The sequence below is a fragment of the Choristoneura fumiferana genome, chromosome 25 (genome assembly GCF_025370935.1).
Source record: "Choristoneura fumiferana chromosome 25, NRCan_CFum_1, whole genome shotgun sequence".
Classification (NCBI taxonomy): Eukaryota; Metazoa; Arthropoda; class Insecta; order Lepidoptera; family Tortricidae; genus Choristoneura; species Choristoneura fumiferana.
In genome coordinates, this window is record NC_133496.1 from 9,495,095 (window position 1) to 9,522,799 (window position 27,705).

Below are 27,705 nucleotides of genomic sequence, written 5' to 3' on the forward strand. Positions count from 1 at the left end.
TCCGGAGGCCTAACTCCCCTCCCCCTTCCCCCTTCCTCCCTCCCTCTTTAGCCCCCCTGTTAGGCCGGCAACGCACCCGCAGTCCTAATAATAATGTAGGTGTCCATGGGCGGCGATGATCACTTACCATCAGGTGACCCGCATGCTCGTTTCCAGCTTTATGACAAAATAAACTATTTTACAAGCTTTCATTTAACTTGAAATGTTCGCATGTGCCTTTACTCGTGCAAATTGAATTTTACTCACTTCTAGTAATCAGATTCACTTGAAATTTGGTACGGATATATGTAGATGGAATGAATACAGGCTGTTAAAAAAAATCCTGTCCTAAAATTTAACCCATATTAGGGCTACTATGATTACTAATACGATACAAGTGAAAAAACATTTAAATTTGAATAAAAAAATGCCGGGTGTGGCCTGTAATAAGAGCAAATAATTAAAACATAGATCATACTCGTCAAACTGAACAACATTAGTTTAGCGACTTTGAAAAATAATTAGTTTTTGAATTTTTATTATACTTTTGAGTTTATTCGAAGAAGCAATGTAAAGCAAAATGCTGGATGTTTGTAGCGTGACAGGCGACGTCAGTGTCCAGGATGGCGTATGATAGCAGTATTTAATTCGTATGAAAAAAGGAAAATTCAATGACTCCATTATTTTTGAAAGTCGCTGAACTAATATTGTTTAGTTTGACGAGGAGGATCTACGTTTTAATTTTTTGATCGTATTACAGGCCACACCCGGTATATTGTATGGAGGTAGTCTTCTTGTGACTCGACTTCACAATTTTTTTTTTCGAATATCATTGATTTTTCACTTGCATCGTATACTAACTAATATAATATTAGGTACAGGATTTTTTCAATACTGTATACATATAGGTAGCTACAGTTAAGAATAACCTAATCAACAAAAAGTTGGAAAACTCCCGACTTTGTCACTTTAAAGTTCAATATTTCAAAAACGGCTAAACCGATTTTAATGAAACATATTATTATCTAAGAACCATCGCTGGAAAACCTGATTTCAAATAAAAAACCGCATTCAAAAAGTGTATGTCTGTCTGTCTGTGGCACCGTATCTAGGGTGTACACCCACACACATAAACACACACACACACACACACACACATAACGGTCAAACTTATAACACTGTCTTTGCGTCGGGGGCTTAAAAGCACATACAGCAAAAAAAGCTTGTATAAAATTTCATTTTTCAACAAAGGTTGTTCGTTCTACGCACACTTTAGCTTCCGCCGTTGTGTTATTGGCTTAAAATTAATACGAATTATTTTCCAAGACGCCAGTACTTTTACGACACCATTAAGTCACACAGTTGTATTATTTGCAGATTATTATGGTATATTATAAATGTAACTGCAGCTATTATGCCAGGCGTTGGTGATAGTGTTGGAATTAACAAGAATAACGCAATATTCCAAACGGATTACTAATGTAGGGCAAAAAACTTTTCCCAAAGTATCACATCCCGAAATATTTTACTCAATATATCATTAGGCAAAAAATCATTTGCTAAAACAATTTATGGCATAATAACCTACTTTTCCGGTAGCAGTTCGCTTCTGTAGGGGACGCTGTTCTAACCTAACCTAACCTACTTTTCTGATAGCAGTTCGTTTTTGTGGGGGGTGCAGCAGTTCTAACCTAACCTAACCTTATTTTCTGGTAGCAGTTGATTTCTGTAGTTGGTTTGTGTGCGAAGTGTCATTTCGAACAAACATTTTTTTGGAATATAATATTAGCCAAAAGAAAACGTTTGCTTAATAAACGTTTGTCATAATAAAACTTGACAATGTAAAATTATGCCAAATGATAATTTGACCAAATGAATAATATGCGAAATGTTAAATCACTAAAGATTCGTTTGGGAAATTAAATTTGGCGAAAAATACTTTGCCGAAACGGCAGTACACCATTCCAAACATACTTAACTCGTAATAAAAAATCATAGCACGCTATCAGCTTTAAATTCACAACAACCTGACTGATTTCGTCATAATACTACATAGCCACATAAAAGTAGGTGCCTAAATGGATACACATATAAGCGTGACAAAATTGATGGAGTTACACAGTTGGGTTGAAACGTTTGTTTCAGTAGATTCACAATAAAACAATAACACTTTTTGAACGCTCGTAGTTCATTATACTTAAATGAAAAATTAGAATTAAAATAATCTTAACTGCTATTAAGGATATTAATTGAATAAGTTCTATCCACAGTACATTCAATAATGTAGAAGTATTGCACATAACAGCTTCATAAGCGAATGGACGTAACAGTTATTTCATACAGCTTTCTATAAACGAAACGAATCGACTAGAATCATAATACTTTCAGCTTTAAATAAATATTAAACAGGTATAAATAAATTAACGACTTATTGAAAAATAATTGATCGAAGTTATTCTCATAAAAAGTTCTTAGCCTATTATAGTAAATAGTATAAATTAACTCTAAATATCTCCGATGACCGTAAGGTCTCAGGCCAAGGTACGATAATTCTATTTTAAAAGTTGAAGTTGCAAATTCGTAGACAAATATGTACAAACCGAGACGTCTAAATTTTTAATTGCTATTGACACAACCTACATTATGAAGTTTTAAAATAGAATCTCGTGGAGTAACACTAGATCACAGACTATGTAAATAATACATCAATAAGATAAACATTTACCTAAATTGATTTACGAGGCACATTTGGGCGCCTCAACCACCTTTAAGCCCAACACACGCAGATGACGGGTGCGGGTTGTGCACAGGCCTGCGACGGGCGTTTAAGAGCGTTTATACATACTGAGCTGGCAACGTTGCATTTTTGTTAGTTTTTCTCGATTATTCCATAAAAAATTAATGAAAATTAAAAATGTGGTCTGATAGAACTGTTCTTAATATATAAGTTAATGTGTCTACTCCAATAATTATTCGTGATAGACTTTTATATTCTTTAAAATCGAACAAATGTTTATTAACGGTTTTTAAAGAAAATAAAAGTCTATCACGTACAATAGACACATTAACTTATATATTAAGAACAGTTCTATCAGACCACATTTTTAACTTTCATTATTTTTTTATGAAATAATCGAGAAAAACTATCAAAAATGCAACTTTGCCATCTCAGCAGGTGTAAACGCTCTTCACATGGCGATATAATAAGGACGCACGACCCGACCCGTAAAATCACTGGTTTTAGTAACCAGTGACGTGATTCTTGTCACCAATCGCGTTTCGTTTCGCTCAAATCACGTAACGACCCATGCCTAGCCACGACCCGCACCCGTCGTCTGGGTGTGTTGGGCTTTACTAAGCAGTTTGAAGACTAAGTTCAACAAGTTCGTTGTGAAGAGCTGATAGGAGGCCAATTAGCAGCTTTAGGCAAGGTTTTTAAATGAGTAATATCTACAATAATGACGGATGGTTGACACGCCCAATTTTTACCGAAACATCGACGCCAAAATGACGAAGAGACAAAAATAATTTTCCCTAAGGCATTTATACGACTAAACCAAGTTATTACCTTTTGGTAAGTAGCTCGTAGTTTACATTTATTACTATTTTTGGTATGCGCTGAAACCGTTTTGGTAACTAAAATGTATTAAATTAGGTACCTAAATTAAAAACAATCTTAACAAAATAACTTAAGCCATTCCTCGAAAATACAGGGTGTTTTAAAATTGATTTGGAATATTTTTCAGCAGGTGCTTGAGTTAGTTTCACCAACACCCTTGTAAATATTCTTCATTCAAATTTTTGACAAATCTTTCTACAAAATGTTATTTTTGATTTCCTTTAACTTTAAGGGAACATTCCACAAATCAAATAAAGTTAATTTCTACAAGACATTTGTGGGTTATCTCTTACTGCTTTAAAGATAATCAATGATTGAAATAATTAATTATGCACGGTAAAACAGTGTATAAGTTCTTAATTAGCAAAAGAAGGTTAAAAAAGTGAGGTTTTACAATTTGACTTTTAAGAATGAGTACAAAGTCTAATTATGTATGAAAAAAAAACTGTTTCATCAAAAGCTTTGCCAGGTAGGTAGTTTCTATCATTGAACTGAGCCGTCTATCGAGGTTAACGGGAATAAAGAAAGACACGGTGTATCCGTGGGTAAATGTTTAAATGTAAGACATCTAAAGTGAGACTTAATTTTAAATCAAAAATACCGACAAACTTTACAGTGTTGTTTAGTCAAAATAACTTGACGGTCTGCTAATTATTCCGAATTAATCTTAAGACACTTTGTTTACACATTGTTTATGGTAATTTTCAATGTCTACTTATAATAAAGTTTGTGAAAGAAAAAAAATATATAGTTAAATAAATACGACGTCAAACATTTCTTTATACTGACAAGGTCACATCAAACAACCTCTCATTCTAAACGTAGGTATGCCTTCTCCGTTCCGTCGTTGGCAAAACTAAACATTAGTGCATTTAATTTTCAGTTACATAACTAGCATAATATATTGAAGGATGCTGCGTGACACTTATAATATTGCATGGTGTATTATAATATAGTTTGACAAAAAAACGCAAGTTCCCTTATATTATCTAGTTACAAGTAGCCTCCGTGAATGAAAACAAGTTAAAAAATAGTAAGTTTTTTGGTTCATGAAGCGTATAATAGGATAGAAGTACAGTTTGTGGCCACACTATACCGTTTATGGCCATTTATTGTTTACGTGTGAAATAAATTATAGTAATAAAAAATTACCAACTTTATTCGTTTCAGTAAGTATAAACTTTTGAAAAGTCACTAAACATATTTTATCAATCTTTTTTTTTCTAATTATTTCATTTATTAATCATTTACTCATCATTTTATTTATTAAAAATTATAATAATCGTAGTTATAGTACCTAGTAGCGTTTATCACCTTTGGTTTAATCTCGTATCCTCACCTTCTTTGGTCACGTATGCCGCCGAGGGGAGGTGGCTATTGACCGACTTGTGATACAGGGAAAGGTTGAGGGTACCAGCTTAGGCCACGAGGAAGATCGCCTATGAGGTGGACTGACCAAATAAAAGCGGTAGTAAATGGCTCATCATCACTACATGAATGCACGAGGAAGGCGGCCATCAGGGAGGAGTGGCGGCGTGTTGTGAAGCTTGCCACCAACACCTGAAGCGATGACCACGACCACTCTGTCAAGAGTGATATCGACAAAGAAGAGGTCATAGTACAAGTTTCTCTTTCAGGTGTACCGGTGGTTCCTACACCTAGGTCTAACCTGTATCGTAGGAACCTTTACATTCAGCGCTAACAAAATAGCATTAACACAATTATTGTTTTAATACTATAACTTTTTAAATATTACTTCAAATGCCAACTGGCCAAAAACGGTACTTCTACCCTAGAGCGAATAAAAGGCGATCTGGCAATCAGGACGCTCGTATATCGACCTGAGGCCGTATTGCCTAACCGTTAGCCGTTAGAGTTAGGCCCTAACGTTTCTGACGCTCGCGATCGCAATCAAATGACAGATTTCGCATACAAAAACTGTCATTTGATTGCAATCGCGAGCGTCAGTAACGTGAGGCAATACGGCCTCTGGAAAATTTTCTCGCCCCGAAATATAAAGCCACTCATCGGCTTTTACTCGTTTACAGATGCAGTGCGCAATAGTTTTCGATCGTATTTTATCGGAAAAGTTCGTATATATCATTTTTTGACATTTGACGTTAAATAATAACAAAAATACAAACTGAGACATGGATGCACAGAAAAACCAGAAAGAGAGACCAGCGCTGGGAATCGAGCTCAGGTCCTCAGCATTCAGATTGCTTAGAAGCGACATCTCTTGTCTGGTTGAGCGGTTAGTTCCAAAAGAGTGTTGCGTCTCTCGATGAGAGCGAAACATAGATGTCGTTAGTGCTGCTGCTTAAGTAGCGTAGTAGAATAAAGCAACCTGAGATATATGTCTGCATAGGAGAAATTTGTGTCTAGGCTCCTGTCCAGCGGTAGTGTAGGCGTTATAGCATGCAGCACGGAATGCTTAGGATCTAGGTTGCTGCTAGCGCTAGCGCTGGTCTCTTTTTCTGTTTTTTTCTGTGCATCCATGTCTTAGTTTGTATTTTCGATATGGTTTTACGGGATGACCGTAAAAGTAACAAATTTGGAGTTGAAATAAAAAATACAAAAAGTCTCCAAAAAAACAATCATAAGTTAAATAATAAAGTTCCATATTAATGAATACGAATACGTCACTCATTTAATACAATAATTGATTGACATTTCCGGTACTGTCGTATTCCGATAGATTGAGATCCAACTTTTCCCGATGGAAAACCGTTAGGCACTGTCAGCATCAAAAGTAGCTGCATACTTTTGTACTTTGTCGTTTTACAGCAACGTACTTAACACGATACAAATTTGACAAATGTGCTAATACGACAAAGTAAAAAAGTGTTCCGCTACTTTTGATGCTGACTTTATTAATCTGTACCTACTATTGCAATGTTTTTCAGAGCACACCTTTTAGTAGAAATGAGGAAGTATTTGACCTAAGTAGTTTACTGGAGCGCTGTACCTCGTGGCGAGTTTCAATCGATCGATTTGGACGGTTTCACTCGGTCCGGCTTGTCGGTACTGCTTTGGCTGCTCCTGTAAATTATAAACATAGGGGTTAAAACTCCGGTTCGTGTAACGTAAACGGCGGCTGCGTCGCCAGTTCTCTTCTTATTAACTTGGCTTGACACTCTGCTGCGTGTCTAGATGACACACTTTTGACTATTAATGTTAACTGAAATCTCTTGTGGTATTACTTCCATCATCATCCTAACCTATGTACGCCAAGCCAAGCCTCCTCACAAATTAAGAGACCTTGTTCCTATCCTGTGAGTTTCTAACTATGGCCTAATATACAATAACAAAAAATAGAACCGACTACAAAAAACCATGAAAATAATTTTCTATCAGTCTAAAGTCGTTGCCTCAGCACGAGCCAGCAGGAGTTTCCGGGATAAAAAGTAGCCTCTGTCACTCTCGGACCCATAGACTATCTCTATGCCAAAAACCACTTCGATCAGTCGCTCCGTTTCAACGTGAAAGACAGACAAACCTACATACACACAAACATACAAACACACACACTTTCGCATTTATAATATTAGTATGGATTTGCCAATAAAAAAATACAGCATTACAGTAAAACCAATGCGCTGTAAAGTTCAAATTATACAAAAAAAGACATCTCATCATCATCATCACCTCATGTCTCTCTCTCTGCAATGCCTATAAACACACAATACCACTAAGTACATATGCAATTCCACGCTCTGGTAAATTTATCTACCTACACAGGCGCGATCGCAGCCTAAAAACTTTGAAGGGGAGTGACCCCTTCAATCCGTGAATACAGATACATTGCGGCTATGGGCAAAAAATTGCTTTTTTGTAAATTTTTAGAAGATAATTTCAATTTGAAGGAGGGGTCCTGTCCCCTGGGATCCCCTCTCCGGACCGCATTGAACGTTTGGATTCAAACTTACCAGTTAAGACTTAAACGTCACAACATGTGGCACAGCCTCCCCTTATGCTTGGTCTTGCTGGTCTGCGACTGCTGCTCCTCCAGAACTGGTTCCGGCTGAGGTTCCGGCCGCTTGAAGCTTGCCTTCTCCTCGCGGTTGAAGCTGGCCGCCGCGTACATTGATCTGCAAGAGACTTTGGTTTCACTTTGATTTTACAACTGCTTTTGATATGCTAGTAGATAGATAGATTTATTTACTACCGTCTGAAAAAATACATAAACATGTCAGGAAATTATAAAAAAATCAAGCCCAAGAGCGTGTCGAACACGCCCGAAATAGGGTTCCGTAGCCATTACGAAAAAATTAACTAATACTTTGCTAAGGATTTCGTATTGTTTACGGAATCTTCCAAGTTTAGGTATATTTTATACCTTAGGCTGCTATTTACTCTTAAACTACTAATAATTCTCAAGAAAACTTAGCCGTTATAGTTTTCCTTGTAAGTTTGATATACTTACTACCATCCTAAATTTTTTCAAACTTTTCCACCCACCGGTTTAGATTTTAGAGGGGAGGACGCTCGACTTTAATGAAAATTTGCACTTTAAAATTGAATATTTTGCCAACAAATCACAAGCAACTCCCTAATGGTTTTAAAAGACCTATCCAACAATACCCCACAGTGTAGGGTTGGATGAGAAAAAAAAATCACCCCCACTTTACGTCGCTGGGAGGACCTTAAGATTTTTTTTTTAATTTTTTATTGTACAATTATTTTGTCGGCATAGTTTACATATATATCCGTGCAAGATTACAGCTTTCTAGCATTGATAGTCCCTGAGCAAAGCCGCGGACGGACAGACAGACATGGCGAAACTATAAGGGTTCCGTTTTTGCCATTTTGTCTACGGAACCCTAAAAAGGTTACTGGCTGGTTGAAAAATTGGTTGGGTGGTTGGTAAGGTTGACTGGCAGAGATCCCTGCAGCGATAAGTCCGCCTTTGTACTTAACACACAACTTTTATTTATGAAACCTTTTTGTTTTTCCTTTTTGTACAATAAAGAGTATAAACAAACAAACAAACAAAGGTTTCTAAAATACAAAACTGTCTCAAACCACATGCCTTGCTGTATCATTTATTGCCCCGTAACCCTTATTTGAAATAATTAATTTCAGGTATAGGTATTGCAAAATATTCACAAAATTATTCTAATTAAAAATAAACCCGCGTAGCTCACCCACAAACAGTGAGATTTGTCATTTCGGAGACCTCTCGCTACACTAGCGCCTCTAGCGGCGAATTCATACGCGATAGCCCTCATTTAGTTTCCTCGATTGTACGTACGTGGATCTAAACTAACACCATTTTACTCGCTAAACCTAGAAAGATGCAATGGTTTTACCATTATGTTCTGGCGTGGTAACGGAAACTACAGAACAGAAATATTGTCAGCTTAGTACATCAGCATTGGCTTTCGTTTAATTAGTGGTAGAGTGTGAAGAATGGGAGAGTAAGAACTTTCTACAATTAAAATAACACTGAGTTCACAATAAGAATTAATATTTATTAATTACTAGCTGTTGCCAGCGACTCCGACCGCGTAAAAAATAGTTTACGCCCTATTCTTAGACCTAGCGAATATACACAAAAAAAAACATAAAAATCGGTCAAGCCGTTTCGGAGACGTTTGATCACAAACACTGTGACACGAGAATTTTGTATATTAGTAGATAGATAAATAGAAGTATTATATAATACTAACCTCGTCAATTTGCTTCGTGTCGTCCGGGACGCAAAATTACTAGTTTTCCCCCTCCTGAGGGAATGGAAGGGGGTCTTTATGGGTTTCGCTACGGCCATAGAGCTGTTTTCCGCGGCGGTCTTAGCACAGTTCAACGTGGTCACTGTCAGCTCTACATCTTTAATGGGTTCACTTGAAGCTGAAACGTAAATAGCCAGTCATCAATAATTTCTACCTAATTGCATGGCACAGGCCTCAGAATGGGAGGACTTGGTAGTTCTCACGCAGGCCCAGTACGGATTGGGAATTTCACACACACCGTTGAATTTATTCACAGCTGCGTGCAGGTTCCCACACAGTTTTTTCTTCACAGTAAAACTCAAGGTAAATTTCAAATTTATGTATATAATTTCTTACATTAGGTATATTCGGAAACTCACAACCCTCTGCTTGAGAGCAAATAGGTCGAATCACTGGGCTACCGCGGCTTTGAAAAGATATAAACTAAACCATTTTAAATGCAAGACAAGTAGGTACATGTATGTATAATTAATTATTATTTTTTTCATATAAAAAAATAACAGAATATATTGAGAAACAAATGTAGAGATTATAGTGAATTTCCATCGGGAAAAGTCGGATCTCACTCAAAATACGACGGCACCTGAATCGTCAATCAATTATTTTATTAAATCAGGGACAACTTCCTATCCGCGCCATGAAAAGTAAATATGTAAATATTATATAAATTGGGCTTTGATTCGAATGAAAAAGAAAGCCCTTCCGAGCTAAAGCCGATAATAGATTTTAAACATCTTCCTAATTAATGCATTTAATGTAAGTACCCTTTTTATATATAAGAAGGGGCAAACGAGTAGACGGTCCACCTGATGGAGAGCGATCACCTTCCATGGACACCCGCAACACGAGAGGAATCACAGGTACATTGTCGACCCTTTTAGGAATTGGTAGGCTCGTTTTTTAAAGATCCCCAAGTTGTAACGCTCCGGGAATGTACCTACCTGTGAACTCCTCAATAGGCTTATCAATAGTGTCATGGTCTATCCAGGTCAGCCCCATTTCTACTTTTTCAGCCAAGTCTTGCCAGCGGTTCCTGTTATCCAGCGTCCCTGTATACAGCGGCTGTATCCACGGAAAAGTGTCCGAGAGCACCCTGTATAACGGCAGGCAGATCATGTCGATGAAGCCGACTTGCATTTGAGGCAGCTCGTCTTTTTTTTCCCTGAAAAAGAAAAGAGATCTTAGAATTGTCATCTTCATCGTTTTTAATCGCGAAGGAATAGAATTGGGTAGTTTCTTGGGTAAAAATAAGTTTTTGGTAAAAATAACATTTTTAATACAAGCTTTTTTTAGACTGTACTTGTATTGCATTTGCAACTAGTTTCATAGTCATTTTTAATACAAGATGCTGACTGCACCGCATACCGTCGATGGTTGAGTTCCGTTCAGTGGAGACGATCCTGGCCGAACTACCAGAATCTCACTACCAGATTATTATATTGTCACGCAATTTACATACGTATACCTAATTTCAAGTCAATCGAATTCAACTTGCAAGATTTGATTACAGACAGACAGACAATGGACAGGTGAAACTAAATAAAAGCTTGTAAAAATAATATTTGACGCGTATTTATTCTTTTGTCAATCCAACAAAAATGACACAGGTGAAGCGCGTCAAAGTTCAGGAGTGGGGGTCCGTGACGTCACGGAAATATGACTGGCTAAAATTTCATCACTTTTTGTTTAATTGACAAAAGAAAAAATAATGTGTCCAATATTTTCTGATAATCTAATGGTGCTCCCACATTGGCTGTTATAAGTGTCATATAACATGATAACAGTATGGTATATAATTATAATGGTGTTACATAACATTTTTATACCAATTTGGGAGCGTTTAAAACATCTAACAAGTTGTAACAAATATTATAAAGTGTTAGACAATGTTATCGTGTTTTATAACGTTAGGTATATAAAATTTATAACAGCCGGTGTTGGAGCACCATAACTGACGGACTAATAAGATTTTTTTAGGTCTATTGGTGTTGATTATACCTGTCCATCATAGCCATTGGTTGCTGGTTCAATTGTAGTTTCTCCAAATCGCCTTGATCGAAGAATTCATCGGCGACTAGTTTGGCAACCTTGTGCTGGACTTCCCAAGGCTTGGCAATAGCCGATACGTCGCATGCCGTCATCATCATCCCACATAATACTGTCAAAGATGAGATACTACGTTAAGAATTATTGCGAATAACTAGTTTTTCTTTGTTAGCAACACATTTGCTCAGCGATGGTTGGTCAGTTTCTCCTAAAGCCACAGAAGGGGCGGGTCCAAATATCGTCCTGCGATATGAAAATATTTTTCCATTTAAAAAATTACATTTTAAAGTGGTATACCAGCTGAAGAACAGTTGCCACTGTCACTCGAGACGCGCTTCTTCATGAAACGTCAGGGCAGTATATTTATCGTTTATCTTATAATGTTCTAAATTCTACGATCATACATCTTTGGAACGGCTACGATTTTTGTTACCATTGCTATAATAGTTCTGTTTTCATCGATATTATCTTGTTTTCTCTAACACAAAAGTGACATATTCAAACAATTTGTCTACTTACATTCTTTCTTTTCTTGACTTTGCCAGTCAAATTCTCCATTGTCAACTAACTCTAGGAACTTTGATTTCTTCTTAAAATACATTGCTAAGTCCGTCGACAGGATAGCGGTTTCTACTACTCTCATTACATTCTTGTAATCGCAAGGAGAGAGAGCCTAAAATCAAACATACAAGTCAATTGTTTCTGTACATTTTACGTTGACGATATGTTTATTTAGACGACAGTAGGGACTTTGTTTGACGATGCTGATTAAAAAAAACCTTCAGAAGCTAAGTGCACCTCTTTGATACACAAAGACAAAAAAATTGCGAATCTCTAGCTTTGTGGGTTAGGATTCGCGTTGTCTGAGAGCCAGTTGGTAACGTTGTAGTTGAATAGGTATAGATTATACTACAAAGCACAAATGAAAATTACCTGGAATATGTTATTGCTTTCACTGTTCAAAATCATAACACATTGATCAAAATGATGATGCTCCATTGTCGATGTTGTGTACAGAATCGCAAGCGGACTCTCAGTTTTGGTCTGAAAGGCGTTGTTCGTTCCTCTGTGATCAAGGTCGTGGCACAGACAAGCTACTAATAAACCAAGAATTTCTAAATCTGACATGAATCTTTCCATTTTTCCTGTTTTCAACATCGCAAACATTGTTTGGGCTACGTTTAGTGCGTGTCGCCAGTTGTGGTATTTGACAGGTCGGTAATTCTTCTTCACGCTCAATGTCCAACGACACAAAACCTGGAAAAATTAGTAGGTAGGTAATATTATTTGGATATATACATATACTAAAATTGATGACATGAAATTTCAATTTTTAATATGGTTTCAAGCTGAAAGTAATCACAAATAGTCCTAAAAATTCGTCCGTGTCCGTTATTTTAGTAAAACAGTGTACTTATTTTTTTTCTTGACCTTGACCGTGACATACCCGGTTTTAGAATAGGATGGACCTGTGTCTTTCCATGGGTGTCGTTAAAGTACTATTGCCAACCACGAACTCCGGAATCCAGCTCTGCGGGGTGGAAGGCAAGGAGCAAGAAAGTCGTCTTGAATGTTCACTAACTGATACTCGACCGTCGAATACGACCACTCTCTGTCAAGTGAAGCAATTTAGAAGATTTTTCTCAATGAAGAAGTTACGTTGTCACGTCTAGGAGATCACTCTATCAGACGTGCCGAGCAGACAAAAGCAAGTATTGAGTAGATTCTTGTAAGACTACTGGGACCGTTACAGATGGTGACGTTAGAAGGTGATGGATTGGCGTAGGTAGCAAATTGTAAAACGAAGAGAACTTACATCGTAAGGTATGTGGAACTTTTCAACCAAGTTGCACTGCAAGAACATTCTAAGAGTTGCTCTGCACGTATCTTCGTCAGAAAGGTCGAAGTCTGTAATTCATAAAAAATGCAAGGCATTTAATTAACTGTACACTACAACGGGTCTTTGGTTACTCATTCAATCTAGCTTTAGTTCAGTTCATTAATTGAGTAAGATAGTCCTACATGATTAGAGGTGTCAATGGAATATGGCTCACACTGACAGATTTTCATTAAACATGTTTTGTCAGTGACACTGTCAGTACCTAGTGGGGTTAACTTACCATGGAACTGAAAACTGTATAGGTTGTAAGTCTCAGCTGTAGGAATGATATCCTGAGCGAGCTTGATAGTGTCCTCTCCTGAAGCGGTCGCGTGGTAGGATAGACATTCTAGAGCCACCTGAAAAAAAAATATCCCACTCATGTAAATAAATGTGATGGAACGCAGCAATACTTAAGTGGATGAATAATTTATACTATTCGATAATATGGTATTTAGTAAATCATCATCATCATCAGCCGGAACAAATGCCTCCCCCTTAGAACGCCACAATGAACGACACTCGCTACTCATATCCACTGGTTGCCCGTAAGTCGTATGTAGACTGGGCGAACTGCCTACACTTTGTCTGTCGGTAAATTTAGTACGGTACACTTTTACCACGGTAATGATTATATTTCATTTAAATTATAATAAATAAATTTCATTGATTGATGCTTTATCCCATTTCACGAACTTGTATATTATAATTAGACGAGGAAAGTTTTGTATAGCCATAATATACCTTTTGTTTGGCCATCAACTTGCAGGCATTTTCATACATTTGCGTGTTGTGGATGCCCAAACCGCAGAAGATGGCGAATGCTTCGAATATTGAAATATCACCGTCAGTGAATTGACACCCATTCTCCTGGAAAATGTACGAAGCTCAATCAATAAAAAAAAACGATGCAGAAATTGAATGAATGTTGATATTATTTTTATAGGCTTCACTTAGCTTTTGTTTAATATTTTATAACAATCTAGCAGCAACATAGTATCATTACATTTTTTTTTAAATATTCATAATTATTAAGTAAATGTCGTCGCTCAAAGTAAATCGCAATAGTCACAAGCCTGAGGTTTTTTGATACAAAAAAACTTCAAAATAATACCTTATTAATCAATTGCGCCACGCCTATAACATCTTTATTGGCATTGACGATAGGCATACAAAGCATCGTCCTGACATTAGCCGCGTCATCATTGGAAGAATCTAGCAGCACCATTCCATTCTCCTGGCGCCACTCTGATACCTCAGAGATGTTGAGAGCTTTGTTTGTTCTAGCAACCTGTAAATTTAAGACGTTAAACTGTTAGCTCAGTAAATACAATACTATTTTTTTTAAGAGTCCATCACACTATTTATACATTGAAGCTAGGTATATCTAAGCCGGAACAGTTGATAACATGCTTTTACCCATTGCTTTGCGTGTTACAACACATAACTTTACCGTTCTGCCACACTACGCTCCTTGCACTGCTCTTTGCTCTGCTTCTATCGCTGTTGCGATGTAGTAGCCGCCACACAACTCTCCCGTGCAACTTTTTCAGGCTCTCTGTTGCCGGAGAGAGAGAGACAGAGCACTGTATCTTCTTTCCTCGCCGCTTACCATGTCTCTCGTCATGTGTGCGGCGCAGGCATTAAATAACGCAACTTCAGACCAGAATTGAAAACCCATGTCATCCACGTACCGCTAAAGCAATGCAGGCCAGCGTGGACTGGTTGTCATGACGGGGGGTGAGTGTGGTTCGCGACTGCTTAGCGCCCAGCTCGAAGAGTGTGTGGAATCTGGTGGGAGCTGGAGGCGGAAGCGCAAGGGTCGTGGTGCGTTCACCACCGGGACGCTGTACTATACGCTCCAAGTGGCTCTGGAAAGAGAAAGCAAATGGTGGATTCAAGCTTCGTGATAAAAAATATTATACTGATGTATGTTAAAAAGCCCGAGTTTATTCGTAGCAAAGGATAAAGGTGGATTGGTAAACAATTGTCAAACTGCCTTTTCAGAACAAGGCTCGAGCTCTCGGTTCAGAAATTTGATTTTATTGTCCAGCTATAATTAAGCTAGAAAAAATATTTTTCTATCACGTAATGTAACTTAGCCCACATATGATTCTGAGTGTTTTTTGTAAAGTTCATTTTTGTGGAAGAAATTATCAACTTAAAGTGTTCCTTAATTTGTGAAATAAGAAATGAGTTAATTCAATTGTAAATTGAAAAGACAACAGACTTACAGATTCACAATGATCAGTATCCAAAATAAACACTGCACATCGTTCACACTTCAGCAGTTCCCGCGCTTCAGTCATGATCTTCGTCACGAGGCACTCCAGATTGCTTTGCTCCTCGAAAATACTCCTAGCCAAAGCCAGCAGTATCTGATTTCTTTTATATTCGAGGACAGAGGACTCGAAAAGCTGCGCATTTTGGATACCAATGCCGCAGAAGGTAAGGTAACGGCGGAAGACTTCAACGTCACGGGGTGAAAATTCTTTGGATCCTGAAAAAGGGAAACGTGTAAGTTATAATAAAGCAATGGGATTAAGATGGTGGGATGTTGCTAGTTGTAAATAGTGTCCCAGACAGTCGGTCCCAGTCGGTTTCAGTTTCGTTTTCGGCTTTAAAATGGAGTTTTGGTTTCGGTAGGCAGTCTCCTAAACTCGGACCGAAACGGCACTCAATTTGTGGGCTTTCTTTGTGCGGTGTGTGGGAGCAATCGGCATCTTGAAGTGGCGCCATCACCAGGTATCTGCCTTTTTTTGTGGTTACGTTGTAAAAAAATAGCACCAAAACCAACGTCTGGTTATTATTTGTATTTGTATAAAAAATAACGCTGTAGGTATATTTATTTACTTCGGAATCTCGAAAACGGCTTCAACGACTTCGATGAAATTTGCTATCTAGTGTTTTTCGGGCGAACAAACAATATAGGTTTCTCTAGGAAAACGCGTGTTTTAGAGTTTTAGCCCAAGCATAGCTCAGTTACAATAAAAATAAAAAAATACAAGATACTTTATTTAAATAAACATAGCCAATACAGGAGAAATATCCATCAGACTCCAAACTAGGCTGAGCCTGTATCTTGGACGTCTGCGGGTGCGAGTAACTTATTAGAAAAACAGGCAATTTTTTTTTTTGATTAGCCTATTTTTGTGTCCCACTGCTGAGCAAAGGCCTCTCCTCTCTTGCTCCACTCCTGCCTTTCAAAGGCGAGCTCCCGCCATCCCAGGCAATTTAAAAAATAAAATTTACATTTGAAATATTTTGTTCCTAGTGCGCCAGATACTGTTTACTACGCAGAATTATAATGAACAAAATATTATTTGGGATGATTGATTCATACCATCAGTTTTATTAATGATCTGAGCTACACCAACGACGTCTCCCTCGTAGTTGCAGATCGGCATGCAAAGAATAAGCTCAGTCTTGTATCCGGTGCGTGCATCTATTTCGCTGTTAAACCTGAAATTAAAAAAATAGATCTGTTGGGACGAAACAAAACGCCAACTAAGTAAGATGGCAAGAAATTACATGCCACAGGCGGAAATAGTGCGAGAAGAGGCAGCACAGGGTTTTACCCAGCACTGAAGAACAAAATGGGCTGGTAGAAAAGAGGTATAAGAAGGTGGTAGAAAGAGAGTATGAGTGTAATAAAGACAGCGCGCTTGTAAAGCAATGAAACCGCTGTTCCTATAGATGCAGACCTGGGATCAGCATATGCGTTCTTGAGGTTAATGTGGTGTTTGGTCTGAGCTGCTACGCCTGCCACGCCGACACCGAATGGTATCCTTATTTCTTGTGACCGGGCTGTGCGTAAAGCATCTGGCAGTTCTGGAAAGAACAAGAAAAAAATAATTCATTTAAGTTTTCATAATAGTTGGTAAAGAGGAGGAGGTAAAGGAGAGGAGATCCTGGAGAAGAAAACTTTTTTTAAGAAAAATTATGTCACGATTTTCTTTACCCCTTGAAGTACTTTTGTTTTCGGGCAGGCGTGCGTGTACATATGTGTAGACGTTACTTATATTTTTATGATGAATTATTTAAGTATATTTTTATCTATATAATGTATATTCGTTGTCTAGCACCCATAGTACAAGCTTTAGTTTGGGGCTAGGTCAATTGGTGTAATTTGTCCCAATATATTATTATTTTTATTATTATGTTTTCACTTGATCGGAATGTATGCAAAACCAGTACGTAAATTCCCGAAATCTAAAAACTAAGTCTACAGACATGAAAAAGTCTCGCACGCAATGGGTGATTTACACACAACGTATAAATAAAGACTATGATGTAATTCAATAAAATCCAGGAATTCAATTTGAGTGCACATTTAATAGCGAGCGAAGTCGCTAGTAAAAGCTAGTCAAAAAAATAATAATAAAAGAAAGCCACATCCTTCCTGTATACAATGACTTATTGTTTTGTAAGATGGCAGCTTATTAGAATTCTTGGAATGTTCCATTATGTCACAACAATAATCTCTTTTGAACATTTGTAGATAATTTAAAATGTAACTAAATGGCTTTTGTGAGATGAAAGCTCTGCCGTTTTCGAAAAGTTTCGTGGTTTCACTTTATGTTGAAATGAGGATACTTCACCTGATACAAACAGTCTAACAAAAAGTTGATATTTAATTAGAAGAATTAGTACTATCTAGCTTAAGGTAAGTAATTTATGATAAACGTACCTGCTACTTTGCAAATGTGATTGATATTATGGACACCTATGCCTAATTACCAAAAAAATACTGATGGACGACCGGACAGATACCCTATATATTGCAAAATATTTCATTTCATTTATTTGCGAATAAAAAATTACAGCGCAGCAGCAGCAGCACAGTATATACGCTGGGATGATGAGGATGATGAATGCGCTGTAAAATACAAATGATACAAGAAAAAAACCACAAAAAAGACCTTTAAATCACAAAAAAAACGTAACGAGAAAAAAAAACTTGTTTAGGGATTTTTATTCTTACTTCAATAAATAAAGCGACGGAAGACCACACCCACCGGCTAGAAGTCGGAGTGCAGGAACATCTGCTGGTACTTAGCCGGCACTTGGAGTCTAAAAGAGCGAAAACTGTTGGCTCTATTAGACTCGAGCGAGAGGATAAAAACCTCTGCTCCCATCAATCCGTTTTCGCCATTTTAATTAAGGAACTTTAAAACTACAGCCAATAAAAGCCAGTAAAATGCCGTCTGCCAAAGGAAAGCTGGCATTTAATATATTTAAAATTTATCAAAAACTTAGTTTATCTTTAGCATTTCCTTTTTCCAGACACCTTAATTATTCTATCCGTCATGTTTTTTTTAAATTGTTCCACGCAGGTTACCTAACCGAAACCTTACCTTTGGTAACTAAAGGTATTGCACGACTACTAAGCCTCAAATAAATCAAATCATGGTATCAACGATACAAGGTCCATTTTACTTCGGCAATACACGGTGTCCTCCTTACTTCATTAATATTGCTAGCAGTGCCTAAACGGAGGCGAACTTACGAAGTTTCCTTCTTACGAAAAAGGTCCACTTCGGAGCTACAATGCGGTATTCTTTTATAGGAAAAGTTTTGGGAGCAGGTAATTAAAAAGTGAAATATAAATAGATTTAAGCGTGTTCGGCATTGTTGCGTGGAGAGTTTTGTTAAATACAATTACTTTGCTCACCCGCAATTTTACGATAGCTACGGCTATGCTATAAATTTGTGTTTATGCATCTCCTCCGCCTCCACACCGTAAGAACACGCACACGCACCACGCACAAATCACACGAACCCATCTATCACCACCACCAACCACACCACGTAAAATTTGTTGCATAGACGCACTTATTATATAAGGACGCGGGTGAGCACAGTAAAGTAATTGTACATATAATGTAGGTGGTTCGTAGATACGGACCTTCGCAAAGTAACGCCTGATTCTATAAATTAGTTTTTGTTAATGTAACTAAAATAAACACCAGGCGTTTGCGATCTTTAATTTTAAGTCATTCTCATTAGCAATACCTACATAGGGGTGATAATCGGATGTTAGGTATTTATTAGATACTAGCTTTTGCCCGCGCGCTGTTTCCTCGGGAACTGTGCATTTTTCCGGGATAAAAAGTAGCCTATGTCACTCTCTGGCCCATAAACTATCACTGTGCCAAAAATCACGTCAATTCGTCGCTCCGTTTCGACGTGAAAGACGGACAAACATACAAAAACACTACACACACACTTTCGCATTTATAATATAAGTATGGATTAGCATGTTGAGCACTGGGCCTTAAACTATTAACACTTGCAAATTATATGAAATTTCAGGGTAGGACCCACTAGTGGCGTACCTTTAAGTGGCGAGCAAAGGACGAGTAAATGAAAGAAGTAGGTGTGTTGAAAATTAGGCAACCTCGTGGGAATCGAAATGTTTCGGTCACGCTACTAGCTGGTACCTACCTCACAAAAAAGGAACCAATATAGAATCACTTCATTGTCTGTTTGTATGTCTGTCTGTTAGTCGAGCAAGACCCTTTTAACCAAGAACAAGTGGAGATAATAAGCCATTTTCAAATTATCATAACATCACAATATTCGTAACTAACTTCAAACCTAGAGCTGCAGCAAATGAACCTAGTTTGTACTTTGAGATTGGTTACGGTAACCAAGTATAGTAGTGTCTATGTTAATTAACAGAGTAAAAAAAAGTTTACAGACTTTTATTATTGGTTGTTTCAAATTCAAGTTTCTAGAACAACTGCAGGGCTACTACGAAACTTGAAACTCGAAGTTTGTGTCGTGCGGTCCCTCTGACACTTTTTAATACGAGACTACACTGTTTAATACGAGAGCCAGAGGGACCGCACGACACGAACTTCGAGTTTCGAGTTCGTACTAGCCCTGCTGGATTGCAGAAATCAACGTAACCAATCTAAAAGTACACACTAGGTACATTTTTCCTAGGAACAGGATTCTGCTAACACTGGATATTCACAGATACTTACAAATTTTGTACGGAACCCTCCGTGCGCGGGTAAGAGTTACACAAAGCCAGTTTTTTTTTCAATAAAAGATTAACTGATTAAGTACGTACTGACTCTAGCCTTAATTAATAGTTAATGAGGATCGCAAAGAGGAATGCTCTTTACTCCTAATTCCACTAAGAGCATAATGAATGATTAACTGTTCAACAAACGTCCAAGTAGACTTTAAGACAAAGCTTCTATGACTAGGGTAAGCCATACAGTAATTGGCCACGTTACAGTAAGTGCCTACTTGAATTTTTTATATGAAACAACAACAATACAAATAATTATATGATAAGAGCGACTAGATTATTATAATTAGCACGATATTTGTTATGATTTATCATCACTTTTCTATGTAAATTTTTGATTTAATTCAAGTGCAATATAAGTTGAAATAATTTAATGCAAGTACAGTCAAGGGCAAAGATATCGACATGGCCAAAGTTGCAAAAATATGTATACACGGCCTTAATGTTCAGTGCATAAAGTCGTTTTTGTAACTTTGGCCGTGTCGATATCTTTGCCCTTGACTGTACCGTGGCCAATTACTGTATGGTTTACCCTAGGTACTTCTTACCCGATTTTTTTTTATGGTATAGGGGACAAACGAACAAACGGATTGCCTGATGGTAAACGATTACCGTCGCCTTGGATACCTGCAACACTGGAAGAGTCACAAGTGTGTTGCCGGCCTTTTAGTACTGATTCCAAAAAGGACGTTCTTAAGATGTTATGCCTTTGATGAATAAAATGGTAATTAGGAATGAAATTACATTTACGCGATAACCTTAATTGAAATTACAATGTTTAGTTTAGTATTTAGTTCTATGTGAAAAAATCTACCATCAATTACCTAAGTATACATTATAAGAAACTATTGGATATGCATTTTTTCCTTTGTCAATCAAACAAAAAATTACAATGTTTAAGTGCATTAAAGTTCGGGAGTTGGGAGCCTGTGACGTGAAAAGTGTCGCAAAAGCGAGATTTCGTCCGTTACTTCAACTTATGCAAATTATAATCATTTTTTTGTTTGATTTAACATAAAAAAATACGTGTCCGAATTTTTTCAATAATCTAACTGACCAAACTATTTAAGAGTTTCATGGAGATTCGCAAAACTCACATCGTGGTCTCCATTTATGTTGCCCTAGCTGTTTCCCGTGACTCGATCCGCGTAAAGTTCCTTTATCGCTATCCCGCGCGAACTAAACAATTTTCAGGGATAAAAACTATCCCACGACCTTCCCCGGAACTCAATCTATCTGTATACAAAATTTCATCTAAATCGGTTCAACGGTTCATTTTGCCCTAAGCTTAACTATCAACCCTCACCTGCAGCTCGAGTGGAAATTTCCGTCTCGGGTGCAATGCCGTGTTTTATGCACTTGTTGGCTCCTGGTTTCGCAATAATATGTGTGAGGTCCCGGTGGATCAAGTACGATATAATAACTATTTAATGACTCATTGTTTCAACCAAGAAGACAGTTACGGCGTTCTTCAAAACGATCATTCAGATTTTATTACTTATTGATAATGTTATTAGAAACTATTTATAAGCATTAGAAACATACAAAATATAGCATACCCAACGATAGACTACCTACTCATAGACAAAGTTTTATGTCCGTTATTTAAGTCGTCACTACTTAGCTATGTTTTTTGACTTCCTTAAAATATCATTACTCGTATATATAATTCTCGTGTCAGTGTTTGTGACCAAACTCCTCCGAAACGGCTTAAGCGATTTTTATGTTTTTTGTGCATATTCGGTAGGTAGGTCTGAGAATACGTAAACCATTGTTCGTGCTTCTACGCGGACGGAGTCGCGGGCAACAGCTAGTATCATGATAAAATCGAACGTCCACGGCTGAACGACTATTTCCAATAACCTTCATCCCAACTAGTATTACTTTCTTTAACCAAATCATCAACAAAACGACAGAAAACAAACCCACTTTCAATAAAATTAAGATGATTAACGATTTTATTATGGCTCGGTCGCTGAACGAGAACAAAAGCAATGCATTTTGATTCATCCAATAGTTTCCTAGAACTATAAATCATTGAGGGTAAGTGATTACTCACACTGTTTACCAAACAAGTATAACGTTTATTTCATAGTTCCGACATTTTAGGGGTATAAGTAGGGTGTAGAGAGCCTACTACGAAATTCGAAAATCGAAGTTAGTATATCGTACTGTCTCTCTCACTCTCGTATTAAATAGTATAAGTGTCAGAGGGAAGGAACGACACGAACTTCAATTTTATAATTTCGGAGTAGCCCCGCTGTTAAGAATACGACAAGCCTGCGTACGTAATAACAACTGCGTATTACAACTTTCTGCACGCAAAATCATTAAGATACAGTCAAGTCTTTAACTTTTAGGCCAGAAATAATATTTACCTGGACTGGACGTTAACATTTCTGCTTGACATTTATATAGTAGCGGGCGATGATATCACCCCTTAAAAATACCTTTCCTATCATATTATATTATATTCCTGGCGTGGGGCTGACAGTACTCGTAATATAGGCAAGCGGCCATGCAAGTAATGCCTGGCGCGTCAGCCCTATGTAAATATTCACCTCAAGTGTTCAATCAAGTTAAAAAAGCAGTGAATTAAATGAGAAAGCTAAATAATTATGTACGACCTTTAAGTCAACTTAAGGTTTGATTATGTAAGTACATATTTACTCCCACGTAAAAGAGTAGACATTATTAAATGAAGACGCAATTTTCCACATAACTGGCACAATCAAATTCTGATTTGATATGCTTGAATGAATATGGCAACAACTTTATATAAGAACCCTATTGATAAATTAAATGAGAAACTTTGTAAGTACGAGTATGTGTGTAGTCGGATTGAATGAAATTATATGTAGATAGCTGGACGTCTGAAATAATATATACGCTACTTTTTATCCCGATATTCCCACGGGGTTGGGATAAAATCTTGAAATCTCCATATTAGAGACACGAAATTTGGAATTGGTGGCTTATTTACTGTTACTAATGCAGCCGACCCGTCCTCAGAAACTGCATCAATTTTCACCCCACCTTAACCATAGGAGCGTTTGAATGAGTGCAAACTCGATGCATGCCTTATGTGAGAGAACTTTTAGTGTGCAGGTCATAGAGTCTTACTTTTTTATTTATATTATATACCTGTGTCTCTGGTGACGTCAAACAGTTTCGCCTGGAGGTAGCGGTTTGGTGGCATGCCCTTGGCGAGGAACAGGCTGCCACGATCAGCTGACGTCAGTAAGCACACGTTCACCAGGATCTGAAAAATGTATGTATGTTTTTAACCCCGACGCAAAAAGAGGGGTGTTATGAGTTTCACCGCAATGTGTGTCTGTGTGTGTGTGTCTGTCTGTCTATCTGTGGCACCGTAGCTCTTAAACGGGTAGACCGATTTGATGCGTTTATTATTTTATTTGATAGCAGGTTTGCTAGCGATGTTTCTTAGATTATATAAATCATGAGTGTAGTCGTAGAGTTAGAAATGAATATATCCAAAATAAATTCAATCAACTTACTTAAAATAAAATAAAATATTTTGGGGTTTCTGAGGTTTTATGTAATTAACACCTTGAATAAACAAACAGTAAATATAATGGAAAACGAATAGCAAATAGCGCAATATACTCGTATAAAACGGCAGTAGTAGTCATTGATTTAATTGGTCAATACGGCGCACGGTGCTCGCCGCGTACCATCCGCATACAGATTAAATGTGCAGCTTTATGGGACACCAGTAATGTGAGCGTTGTGATGTTAATGGTCCATTAGTAGTCTGCTCAAACCGTTTTTTTAACCGCCGACGCAAAAAGCCGCATTCAAATCGGTCCAGCCGTTTAAGAGCTACTGTGCCACAGACAGACACACAGATACACAAACACACAGCCACACATAGCGGTCAAACTTATAACACCCCTCTTTTTGCGTCGGGGGTTGAAAAGAGGGGTGTTATAAGTTTGACCGCTATGTGTGTCTGTGTGTCTGTCTGTGGCAACGTAGCTCTTAAACGGGTGAATCGATTTGAATGCGGTATTTTTTATCTGAAAGCAGGTTTTCTCGCGATGGTTCTTAGACAATTTTATCAAAATCGGTTAAGCCGTTTCAAGATCATCAGCTCTTTTGTTCGCTGTGGTAGGACTCTTAGAAGCATAATGGGTATTTACTTTGCACCTAAGTTGTTTTTATTTGAAAGCAGGTTTTCTAGCAATGGTTCTCAGACATATTTCATCAAAATCTGTTCAGCCGTTTTTGAGATATTGAACTTTGAAGTGACAAAGTCGGGGGTTTTCCAACTTTTTGTTGGTTAGGTTATTGACGGAAATAATGTAAGACCGAGGCTTATGGGGAATTAATTTATACCTACCCACTAGTTTTACATTTTCGTAAATTTTCCCGTACACATTTCGATTGATTCGGTCTCTTAACTTCTAAACCACTATACTCTGTTTATTAAACCAAGATACTAAAATGACATTTCATGTGTTACCTGTTTTTTACATCTCCTAAATAGTGATGTCCACAACCGGTAATCACCGAAAAGTTTCGGTAAGTACCTATGTTATACGTATAAAATGTTAAGATATGAATGGATCTGTCTGTCAAGACCCTTTTTCTTCGAAAAGCGAGGAGGTATCAAGCTAAAATTAATAACAAATACTCGGGTCTGCTTTGGGTCTGCTACTCCTGGAAGCAGTGGAAACCATCAAACTTCTAGCAATCAAAAGATACGTAAAGTCATTAAAAAGGTTTTTTCATACAAATTGTTGTAACCGAAAACCTATACGAGTAGGGGGCTTCCGATTGTTCTAGAAATTCTAAACATAAATGTCGGTATAAAGGTAGCTCAACCAATAAGAAAAGTCTGAAAATTTTGATTTTTATGTCTGTCTGTGTCAATAACCATTTAAAATAACCTATTGACTGTCCTATGTCCCCTGGATGGGGCAGAGGGCGTCCACAGTGCATACCATCCCAAAAACGGTCTTGAGCTTTACAGCTTCGCGCTTCACTTCGCTCCAAGTCATTCCTATTGAATTCGCTTCTGCAGTGATCGTCCGCCATCAGGTTTGCTTAGGGCAGCCACGTTTCCGCTTTCCTTGGGGACTCCAATATAGGGCTTGCCTCGATGTGCTCGGGGTCCCTTGGGAGCGTGTGGTCTATCCAGTTCCATTTGCGACGTTTGATGTGCTGGTTGATTGGTGTTTCACCGCAGCGTTCCCACAGATCTATGTTGGAGATTTTCTTGGGCCAGTATAAACCGAGAATACGGCGAAGACAGCGGTTGATGAAGACTTGGAGGCGATGCGAGATGTCTTTACTGATTTTCCACGTCTCACATCCGTACAGCAACACGGTTGTTATTTAAAATAACCCATTCACTGCGTTTTGTAATATGCTTGGGAGAGGGACTCTCTCTGCTTACACTTGGATATTCATACATACAAATAGCATTGATTAGGATACTTGTGATTATATAAAATGGTAAGCAATAGTTTTATTTTTAAATTAAGTAGTAAATTGAGTTTCAAAGTCAACTTTCAAATTTACATCATATTCGTTTATTAGACTTTTTGCTACTCAAATTAAGTTTAGAACATGAAACTACCGTGAGACTCACTCATATTAAATGATATTGTAACGGATAACTCACGTCTTAAACCGAGTTTAGACCGACATGTTTCGTAACCCTTCTTCTCAGGAGCACGCGACTCGGCGGCTGCCGCAACACACACACTACGCGTCACCGCTCTGCTCTGCTCTGCTCGCGTGCTCCTGAGAAGAAGGGCTACGAAATAGCCCGAAACAGTCGAGCTAAACTCGGTTTAAAACTTGAGTTATCCGTTACAATATCATTTAATATCAAATTAAGTTATTTTTACAAAGTCCCTACTTTGCTGTTAAAGATGTTTTACAACACCAAGTAGTACTTTCATTAATTACATTAAAAATACCTTCGCGACGAGTTGCAACGAGTTACAACTAGCTAACGAGTTAGGTAAAAGCGGTTTAATTCGTCAAATTTAAATTCTTTTTTATTGCACACAATAAACTTTGTTTTATTTTAACGTTTTACTACAGAAGTTACAAGTGCCGCTCGTAAACTTCAATTTGAATGCAACACCCGTTAAATGAAAGCTGGTGTTTGTTACTGATTTTGTCAATAAAGTAGATTGTTTTTAGTACACTAAAGAATCTCTGTTGGAAAGAACTGTAATGACAAAAAAAACTGAAATCTTCCTGATGTAGCGTGATCTTAGCAACTTCTAATCTCGTTGCATCTTAAGTAAGTTAAATATCGCTCAAACTGTGCAAAAATTTAAAAGAATGAAAAATTGGTAGTGACGATAAATTAATTAAAAAAATTTAGCGTCATGTATGTCTCTATTTGTTCTATGTTTGTTCCTATGTTTGTTTTTTTATGGCGTTAAATGAATGTATTTTCTTTCTTTCTTTCTTTCTTTCAATTACTTTGCTCAACCGCAACCATATGATAGCTACGTTTACCAGATGTAACATATGGTAGCATGGTGTACGGTTCTGTTGCTCTGATGATGAGCTCTGGTTGAGTCCGAAACACGTCAGTGTAGTCTGGTGGTGGTGATAGATGGATTTGTGTGATTTGTGTGTGTTTTTACAGTGTGGAAGTGGACGAACTGCATGAACACGCATATCTTGCATAAACGTAGCTATCATAAGGTCGCGGGTGAGCAAAGAAATTCTTTTAGTTCATTGATATGGACCTCCGCAAAGTTACGCCTGATTCAATAAATTATAACTTAAACTTCCACGTTGGTAGCAGATCCATATCTCAGCTAAAATACGAAGACTTTTGATTAATTAGGTGTTACTTAAATTATATTCTTTTACGCTGTTTGCTTGTTAATTTAAGAATTTTTCATCGCACTTGCTCGTAAACCGTGTCGTAATATGCAGGCTGCCTTGGCTGCAGCCCCCCAAATAAAACCCTCGACCTTAATGTGCTTCTCATGGAACCCGTGGTCGGTAAATGAGTAATTGCCTGTACTCATTTTCATGCCATGATGCCCAAGGTCGGTAAATGAGTTTGTTACTGCATGGTGTGCTGCTGCTCCGTGCGCACGCTGCACACGCACGCCATGCACATGCTGCGTAGGGGGAGGGTGGCGGGGAGCTGGCGCTGCCAAGAGCGCAATCAGCGGTATTGGCAATTTTTGAAAAAATATGAATTTTTCTTTTACAAATATACAATTTTACTCGCAAATGTGATGAAAAACATTGTATGTCGCACGGGCGGTACTAGAATTACGAACATCGACTCATCAAAGCCCTCAGTCTTCGACGTCGGGCTTCTAATAGACTCTCGTTCGTAATTCCTTATTTACCGCCCTTAAGGCACAATGTACTATTTAAACCACCAAAACCACCC

At 37.7% G+C, this 27,705-nt stretch overlaps 1 protein-coding gene across 2 annotated transcripts in view; it reads right to left on the reverse strand.

The window, feature by feature from the left end:
* Positions 1-58: 58 nt before the first annotated feature.
* Positions 59-27,705, reverse strand: part of LOC141442334 (cGMP-specific 3',5'-cyclic phosphodiesterase-like) — a 121,804-nt gene continuing 94,157 nt past the window's right edge. The window contains exons 4-19 of one of the 2 annotated variants that reach the window (XM_074107294.1): positions 23,445-23,562; positions 16,960-17,086; positions 16,599-16,717; positions 15,490-15,755; positions 14,950-15,126; positions 14,370-14,546; positions 14,000-14,125; positions 13,497-13,614; positions 13,193-13,284; positions 12,310-12,633; positions 11,896-12,049; positions 11,329-11,488; positions 10,272-10,492; positions 9,271-9,448; positions 7,528-7,689; positions 59-6,640 (exon numbers count right to left, since the gene is read on the reverse strand). In XM_074107294.1, coding sequence (XP_073963395.1) covers positions 7,545-7,689; positions 9,271-9,448; positions 10,272-10,492; positions 11,329-11,488; positions 11,896-12,049; positions 12,310-12,633; positions 13,193-13,284; positions 13,497-13,614; positions 14,000-14,125; positions 14,370-14,546; positions 14,950-15,126; positions 15,490-15,755; positions 16,599-16,717; positions 16,960-17,086; positions 23,445-23,562 — 2,502 coding nt within the window. In that variant the 3' untranslated portion in view covers positions 59-6,640; positions 7,528-7,544. Of the gene's footprint in view, positions 6,641-7,527; positions 7,700-9,270; positions 9,449-10,271; positions 10,493-11,328; positions 11,489-11,895; positions 12,050-12,309; positions 12,634-13,192; positions 13,285-13,496; positions 13,615-13,999; positions 14,126-14,369; positions 14,547-14,949; positions 15,127-15,489; positions 15,756-16,598; positions 16,718-16,959; positions 17,087-23,444; positions 23,563-27,705 lie in introns of both variants that reach the window. The other variant, XM_074107295.1, reaches the window with a different exon arrangement.